Raw genomic sequence first — 8,756 nt, 5'->3', positions numbered from 1 at the left:
CTGAAGCACTTTTATGAGCTGCACCTGGTCTATAAATGACTCCTAATGAGGAGCAGCTCAGTTGACTTTTAAAATGCCTCCCTCTAGTGGAAGACAGACAGGCCTCCAAAGCGTCTCGGTGAGGTCGCCTCTGTTTTCCATCTTCCACAAATGCAGTGTGTGGACAGTTCATTTTGAATACTTCCACACAATGTAGGAGTTGAAAATCCCTGCTATAATTAACACATTTAAAGTCCAGAAGGTAAAGAGCATTTCAGAACCAGCTCTTTCATCCCACACAGCCTCTTTTCTTTGTGTTTGTTTTATCATTTAACAGCACATTATTAGACATTACTCATTCTGACATCAGCTGACAGAATCAAAATATGATTCATTTTATCAGTTAGTAAAAGGAAAGAATAATCAACCAAATATGTGTTCTGTTAGAAACAGAGATAAATCAAGGCTGGTACTGATTTTCAGTCAATTTTCATCAATGATAATCAAGTCTCAATCAGAAGTGGAGGAGCTACATGAAGCTACTGCTAATGCAACAAATTTTAAAATTCATAATGATGCAGATGTGTTTAAGAATTTCTGACAGCATATTACTAATAGGTACCAAGATTCTTAAATATGACTGTTTCTTTCACAAAGAAAATTACAGAGAAGAAATTTGTTTGACTTTTGGGTTCAAACTGCTTATAGGGGATGAATTTTTCACTTGTGTCATCACCGAGAAACAATTTTAATCAATCATGCCTCACACACCCAGTGACGAAGATGCCTGATGTTGGAAGAAAGTAGGGAAAAGTAAAAGAAGAAAAAGTAAAAAAAAAAAAAAAAAGTAAGAAATTCTATTAGAGATGGAGGTTCTGTGAAAAGAAAATAAAAAATGACAATCAAATAATTAGAAAATATAGTTTTTGGTTACATTTATAAAACTAACTTGTTTTAAGTCTTCTATTCTGCTGTATTATATTTGATTTAATTTAAATATACAAAAATATTAATATCCAACAAATTCTTCTTATTATTGTTGTTGTTGTTGTTGTTGTTAATATAAAAAAATAATTTATTGCTTTTACAAATTTTGTTCTTTTTGTGGATTGTAATATAGCAAAAAAATTATAACTACATTTCTGCTATACTATGACTGAGATTTATATTTGCCTATAAAAGTTCACCGGTTAAAAATATTTTAATATTTTGAATCCAATCTGATGTAAATTTCCTAAAATATCCTGACAGATGAGCCTTCTGTCTATCATCATCACTCGCTTTCAGGTGAATGAAAAATGTGTTCCATACTGAATAAAGTAATGAACTGATCGTTTGTTCATCTTTATTAACACAACAGAAAATTTGTCTAATAAATAATTGAAGTCATTACCACTTTCACATATGATATTGTAGAGCATACTGTTATAAATCACACGGCTACAATAATGAATTATTCACAGTTTCAGTTGAACATACTGTATCTTGCAACTTTACGCCTTCATCATGATTAGGAGAAATATGTCAAATCGTGAAATAGATGTGAAGGTCATCTGAGAATAGAATCTACAGAGATTGAAACATGGCCCTTTAGGGTAACATGGACATTTAAGACTGCTGAATGCACATTAACAAGGAGGTTTAATTACAAAAGAAAAAAACATGGATGCCATTTTGTATTCATATTTTTCAAATCAAAAGGGATTACTTTTCAGGAGAAATGTTTTTATATTGTGTAATTCAAATTCCTTTATTGGTCCCGCAGTTTGGATATTGCAAAAAGCACTTTCATAGGTTGCACTGGCTGGGAATCAAACCCAGGTCAGTTGCTTAGGAAGCAACTTTGCTTACCACTATACCATTAATGAACAGAGTACTTTACTGCTTTCTAAAATTTGTAGGCTGTTTTAAAACAAGTGGCTCCTGTAGGTTGTAGTTGAAGTAAGCAAGCTGCTATGACTTCATTTACAAAGATGTGTGATGTCTTTTTTTAAGTCCTCTGTAAGACCAAGATCTGCATGTGCATGTGTGCATTAATGTGTGTATTTTTTTTTTCTCTCAAAATTAAATTTATCTGCTTGCAACACTGGAATATAATTGATTAACGTCATCTCATGATGTGAAGACCAAGTATATACAAGTGAAGGTAAAATTGAAACAGCAGTGAATGCTGAGTATAAATGAAGAGTGATGTGTGGTTATCTAGTAATGCTTCTAAAGGAGGAAGACTTTGCTGAGCACCCTGTAAAACATGGAGAAAGTGACAAGCATGCCTACAATCAAGGATAGACCCCTGCTCGACTGAGGCTGAGCACCAATGTAAGCGACGGTGTGGAAGACCCGCGAGCTGGCAAAGAGGCAGAAGTGAAGCAGAGCTGCTGATAGCTCAGGTGCGGTCAGAGCATAGAGCAGGCTGATCACCACAAATGGAATGATATTCTCCAGGTCATTCTGGTGACACCTGGACAACAAAAACAACAAAGCACATCATCAGTCCAGGTAGAGCACTATTGCGCCTGTATTGGCTTATTCTCATCAGGTTTATAAACTGCATCACAATGATTGGCTCATCCACAGCAGTGTATTCCTGGCCATGCTAACACCGGTGTCACAGCTCCTTATCCCAACTCCTTTCATTTAAATACTGTTACTGCTGCAAAGAGGCAAAAGTATTTCCTCATCTTGATCTCATCTTCCTTAAGAAATAACCGTTTAGCATCGCAGGAAGTCCCAACCCTCATATATGTAAACCACTGTGTTACAGCAAGAGATTCCATAGTCATCACTTACTGTGTTTTTATTTTGCAATGAGCAGGCCTTTGAATAGGACTTCAAATATACTTCTGAGCATTTTGATGCATTGATTAATTAATTGCCAGAGGCTGATCACATTTAACAAGACGGGGTCAACTCGTTCTAATAGTATCTAAAGCCACAGCTATGATTCATTATACCTGCCAAGTAATTAGCACCAGCACAAAGATTTGATGTCTTGTTAACTTTTGTTAAATGTAACTATTCTTCAGATATCAGGTCTTATTTTTTACCTGCGGACTCTTTCCACATCTGGATCTATCCTGACCAGCTTTTTGTCCTCTACTGACGAGACAAACTTGGTGTCCTCCAGGTTTGCGAACACCTGCAGGGACATTAAAGCTCAGATCAGATTGCAGTCTCCTTCATACTGTCTGTATGAATTAATGAAGCTACATTCTACACCGCTGTGTGAAGGATGACCTTTCTTGTCAGGCAGAAATAAGAGGTCAAAGGTGACATGAGCATCATCTTCAGGATGACAATGGTGGCATAAGTGGAGGACCTGGTTGTCCATCATTCAGTTGTCACTGGAGAACAACAGAAATACATATTTAATGCATTTACACTTTGGATGTCAGGAAATCACGGCCAAGCAATTATAGCATTTTCTACAAACCCACAGCATATCAAACATGCTGATATTTATTTTCCACCTTGAACACCACAGTATATGTTTAATATGTTGTCCATTTTCTTCATCATTGTCCTTGTTTCTCTCCCCTCTGATACACTAACCAACAATGCTCACTGTGAAAAACAGACCTATGCTGAGGCAAGGCTGCAAGATCTACTACAGAGGCCTGGAGCTTCACAGGACCCAATACCGTAAATCAGTGTATTGCACTTTATTTTTGGTACCATGATTCATTGCAAATTTGCTTCAGTACATAAAATACTAAAGTACAATTTAAACCTTGCTGCTGTTTTATTCAAGAAAAGGAACAGAAACTGGCTTAGCAGAGTAGATAAAACTGAAATGAATCAAGGTTCCCTCAGTGAAAGATAGCGTCAGATATTTCAGTTATGGGCATATATAAAGTAGAAAGGCAGTTGAAAAGTTGTCTTCAACAATGTAAAGTTGAATTATGTCACAATTCATTTATGTTTCAATAAATGAATAGATTCATTGGTCTTTGTTAGAATATGGTCAGGTGTAGGTGAGAGTTGGAGGAGTAGGTGTTAATCATACCTCGTTTTTGCACAGTCACTGTGACCAGCAAACAAGTCCAGAGATCAGCTGAACTGGGATCAGTGTATTTAATGCTGAGGTTGTGTAATCTGTGGGAGGAGCCCTGACATGACACTGTAATGACACTATGTGGTTTTACTGATAGTATCAATGAGCCTCAGGTGTTCACATGCTGCTACTTACACTATTCAACCATTTTAAAACAACATGGGTCTAGCACTAATGTTTTGGAGCTTTACATTATTTTAAAATGAATTTCGTATTTAATAGATTTACTTTTGTTTTTACAGGGCTTTTTTATTCTGCATTACCATCTGTTAAAGAGCTCGGCGCAAATGCTTACACTTTACTAAAGGACATTTTAAAGGAGCTCACTTCCATTTCTTCAACCACCTACAGAAATAAGTACATGGCCATAAAGTTCATAGAAAGATTTATTAATTTCAATTGTTCCAGCAAATCAAATTTGACATGCAGGGCCCTTAAGGGAATTCCAAGAGTACAGTTCAAAGAGTGAAGAAGTGAAGGTCTACTCGAGTACTTTCTCTAAAGGAGGAAGACTTTGCTGAGCACATTGTAAGCCATGGAGAAAGTGACAAGCATGCCCACAATCCAGGATAGACCCCTGCTGGGCTGAGGCAGAGCACCAACGTAGGCAATGGTGTGGAAGATCCGCGAGCCAGCAAAGACACGGAAGTGAAGCAGAGCTGTTGAAAGCTCAGGTGCAGTCAGAGCATAGAGCAGGCCGATCACCACAAAGGGAATGATGTTCTCCAGGTCATTCTGGTGACACCTGGACAACAAGAAACGCAAGATTGTTACAAATGTACAGGGTTCAGAGTGCATAGTGCGTAGTTCACAAACGACAACAACCTCCGTTGTCCTACTAAAGGTAACATACTAAGCAGCTAAGCCTTCTGCTACCAAGTCACTGCAGCATCCAGACTGCTCAAAGAATATATGATGACCAAGCAACAAGGAGCCAAGCAAAACTGCTCAGTGAATGGCTGTTAATGCTAACATTACCTGTAACTGTAGACAATTTAGCATCTTGGTTGGGTTTAGAGAGATCATGGCTTGATTTAAGGTCAAAGGAGGAGGTAATGGAAAGGTCAAATTAAAAGAAAAATCAAAACCGTGGTGATAAGCTTAGTCAGAAGTAAGGGAGTAGAAAAAGGCCATTTTTTGGCTAGGTCCAAAATCTACAGTTGCTAAAAGCTACTACACTTTAAATGCATAAAAGTAAAGAAGATCTCTTACTGCTGGGTTGAGTAGTGTTGGGTTATAACTCATGGGAAGAAACATACAACATTTATGAAGATCAAGGGCTGCTTTCTGATGAAATAGTCGAAATAAGATCATCTCACCTCCGAACGCGCTCCACATCTGGATGCGTTCTCAGCAGCTTCTTCTTCTCCTCTGCATTCTTTCTGCCAACATCTTCCTCATTAGCGAAAGCCTAGGTGGGAGAGATAATACATGCATTGACTGCCTGTAATGTTTGCCTCTGTCTCTGAAAGTTTCTGCAATGTATCAATAAAGAAATTGAGCAAAGGATTTGGATTGAATATAGTATTTATCTCAGATTCTGTTTTTGGCCATTGTATTTGGTGATTTTTTTTTTTAGGGGGTTTTCTTGCATCAGCTTGCACCCCATTTTCCAGTATGAAAACGCAACGCAACTCTTAAAGGCTTTGAAGCGACTGCTCATACACCCTGATTAAAGCTAAAAAGACACAAATTTTGTTTTAACAGATGTTTAATGCACAACTCTTGTTACCTACCCCTCTTGTCATGCGAAAATACCCTGTCATGGGCCCCATCAGCATCATCTTCACAGTGACAATGACAGCATAGGTGGTGAAAGCCTTAAAAACCTCATTTTCCATCAGCTTGTCCATCTCTCTCAATTTTCAGCTGGGCAAAAAAGCAAAATGCAAGAATTAATTTCATTTCAAATTCACTGAAAAGCCAGGTGAAGGTGTAATCTGTGGCATTTAGAGCTGTTTAGACCCTAAATAAAATAGCACACTGCCAAGTAAAAACAGATGTTACACGACTGCTACACACTCCTGCTAATACCTGCGCACAGAGCCAACAATTGAATCGAATGCATTGAATGCATTTAGGACTTAGTGAAAGACGTTTCGCCTCCCTATCCCAGGAGCTTCATCAGTTTGGACCTCACTAGTCAGATTTGTTTCAGTTATTTCTGACAAATGAAAGACAACAAAATCGTCAGACTAGTGGAGCATCGGTCTGAGTAGCACAGTCACCAATGCAGAGAGGCAATGTAAGATAACAGAACAATTCTATTCTATTTTCTTTTTTTTTTTTAATACACACAATCTCCTTCAAAGTTCAACTTACATACTGTGGAGTTTCCGCAGAAATGGCAAAAGTCCGGATTGCGTTGCTTAGAAAGAGCCTGACTTGTGACCCAGAAACTCAGGGGGGTGGGGCAAGTACAGTGGGAGGACAATGCACAACTTTGTGTTTTCCTGCGAGTGTGTGAATAGGTGTGTTACTCTGTCACCAAAGCAATAAAGATAAATAGGAACATGCTTAAGAAGAAATCGCATGAAAATCTCATATTTATTCGCCAAAATCAATTTGTTCCTTCTGCAGCTGAAGTCAGACTCCAGCCGGGGTAAACCAGGAAGTGAAGTCTGTTTCTCTCATCTAGTCAGGAGCGTCTTCTCACTTATCTTTGGCTCAGCTGAGCTGGGAGGGGCAGGACAGGAGGGTAGTGTGTGTGTGTTGTTGTCAACAGCAAATAAATAAATGAAATAAATGAAACACAGGGATAATGACACTCTTTGGTTCGTCTCTTCCGAACAGAGGCAAGACGTTTTCAATCAGATCTTAACTTGTGCAGCAAAGCGTGTTTTTCACTGTTTCTATCCTGTAGATAGGCTTGATACCCTCGATAAATTCTAATAGGCTTATCTTAAGAAGTGACTAATTATTGTAATTAAATTTTTCTAATTAACATGATTATTTGAAATCGTGCAAAGTTTGGCTGTTGATGTTGATATTTTGAAGTTGGTATTCGCAAAATAAAATCCCTTGATTTTCCAGCCTGTTTCTTTTACATCGGAAATTGAAGTTGCTAAATTTGACTAATTTTGCCATCACTTCTCGTTACAAATTTGTGTTGAAATAACAGTGGCTACATTTGTGTATTAGTTCCCGAAGATCCCCAAACCCCTGCCCCTCCCTCTGTGTGAAAACACTCCAATGTGACATTCTTAACACTGTTAATTGTAATTCCTTTGTTAAATGTAGAATTCATCAAGTCTAAAGTCCATTGTCTCTGTGCAAATTGTGTCATTGCACTATGATGAAGTGAATTTTGTCTAAATCTGTTACTTCAGCACCTGCCCCCTAAAATGTCTGTGCAAGGCTCAGACATTTTAGACTGTCGTGAGAAAGCCCTCCTTACATTTCAGGCCAAATCCAGATTAAGTCATTCTTTTCTCACACTGCTATGATCTCTATTTGTTTGAAATAATCAGCTATTTAGGTTTTTTTAAAAACCCTGTAGAAAATTTATGTTGTCTTTATTCATTAGTCGCTTATTTCTCCTAAAAGAAGACATTTAGGAGAAACTGGTAAGGCGATCTGTTTCAGTTATTTCTGACAAATGAAAGACAGCACATTTTTCCTCAAGGTGATTAGCACCTGTGTTTTATTGCAGACCACCTGAACCCCTCTGATACTGTGTTTCTTATAATCGCCTGGCCCCTGCTATGTTTTGGCAGGAGAATGTCTTGGGTGGAGCTGCCTCTGAGTTTGAGTAGATAGCAGCAGTTTGGGAACAGAGCCATTGTTTTCCTTGAAATATTGGGGGGGAGGGGGTATATGATTAATAACATTAGACCAGACACTCTATGCAAAGCTACATTGGGAGTCCCACAATGAGGTTGACTTTTATTTAGATTTTTTTATGGTCTGAAACTAGTTGGATGAATTTTTATTTGAACGTTTGAGTGAAATATTGAAGATGAAACCTACAAAAAGTTTGGTCAGGAAGGCTATCCCCTCACATATGCCTTTTGCGTCACCATTACATATTCTCACTGTTTGGATGCGGCACTTGTTTTCCTCCAATCAAAACCGAGCACAGTGACCTTGAAGCAAATCTTTCACCACCTCATGTATGCATCCCAGACCGTCAGAATGTTCCCTTTCCAAACCCCCATCTCAAATCTTGTCACCACCACCAGATGGCAAGTGTTTACACACTGAATACTTCAAAATGGCAGCTCATAAACTGGCTGGTGACGTGAAAATGGGTCTCTCATGAATGACTCCGATGACAAAAAAGAGTAAAAGACAGTGGACAGTGGTGGCTCAGTGTGGGAAAAACGAACCATCAGACAGAGACAGAAAGTGGGAAAGAGACAGATGTCGCTGTGTTGTGTGTCTTGCCCAGTGGAGCAGACTACATGGTCCACTGTAGCCCTGTGTTAATCATCTTCCTCACAACTCTCCCCCTCCCCAATCCTTCTGTTCAGTCCAACAGCTCTTCCCCATAAAGACAGTTAGAGTCTATGCATTAGTGTATTCATTGTGGTTTAAAAACGGTAGCAGCAGGGGGGGCTGTTACTGGCTCACTTTACGTGAAGTTAAAAAACAAAAGTGGGTCTCTTTGAAAGGAAGTTAAAAACCAAACACTTCATAGAGTATTGCTACAGTAAGGCTGCAGACATCACACAGGTGGAGCAGAGCAGCAGGACCAACCACGGCTCCTAGTCCACAACACACA

General features: G+C 38.6%; 2 protein-coding genes across 3 annotated transcripts; both read right to left on the bottom strand.

Annotated features, from left to right (window-relative positions):
- Nucleotides 1-1,322: 1,322 nt before the first annotated feature.
- Nucleotides 1,323-3,430, bottom strand: LOC115037230 (microsomal glutathione S-transferase 1-like). The gene is made up of 4 exons (XM_029495725.1): nt 3,417-3,430; nt 3,217-3,298; nt 3,027-3,118; nt 1,323-2,440 (listed from the first exon to the last, which is right to left on the bottom strand). Exons 1-4 carry the CDS (start codon nt 3,428-3,430, stop codon nt 2,194-2,196), a joined length of 435 nt encoding a protein of 144 aa, XP_029351585.1. The 3' UTR covers nt 1,323-2,193.
- A 971-nt stretch (nt 3,431-4,401) lies between these two features.
- On the bottom strand, nt 4,402-6,623 carry LOC115036677 (microsomal glutathione S-transferase 1-like). Of its 2 annotated transcripts, none has more exons than XM_029494952.1 (4): nt 6,360-6,623; nt 5,770-5,902; nt 5,353-5,444; nt 4,402-4,778 (listed from the first exon to the last, which is right to left on the bottom strand). In XM_029494952.1, the coding sequence occupies exons 2-4, from the start codon at nt 5,884-5,886 to the stop codon at nt 4,532-4,534; spliced, it is 456 nt and encodes a 151-aa protein (XP_029350812.1). In that variant the 5' UTR covers nt 5,887-5,902; nt 6,360-6,623; the 3' UTR covers nt 4,402-4,531. The 2 variants fall into 2 exon arrangements, with proteins under 2 accessions (XP_029350812.1, XP_029350811.1); XM_029494951.1 differs by having other exon boundaries at nt 6,356-6,620.
- Between the last annotated feature and the right edge of the window lie 2,133 nt (nt 6,624-8,756).

Source organism: Echeneis naucrates, chromosome 23 (genome assembly GCF_900963305.1).
Source record: "Echeneis naucrates chromosome 23, fEcheNa1.1, whole genome shotgun sequence".
Taxonomy (NCBI): domain Eukaryota; kingdom Metazoa; phylum Chordata; class Actinopteri; order Carangiformes; family Echeneidae; genus Echeneis; species Echeneis naucrates.
Note: the sequence above shows the minus strand (reverse complement) of the source record. Positions and strands in the feature narration are given on the sequence as shown.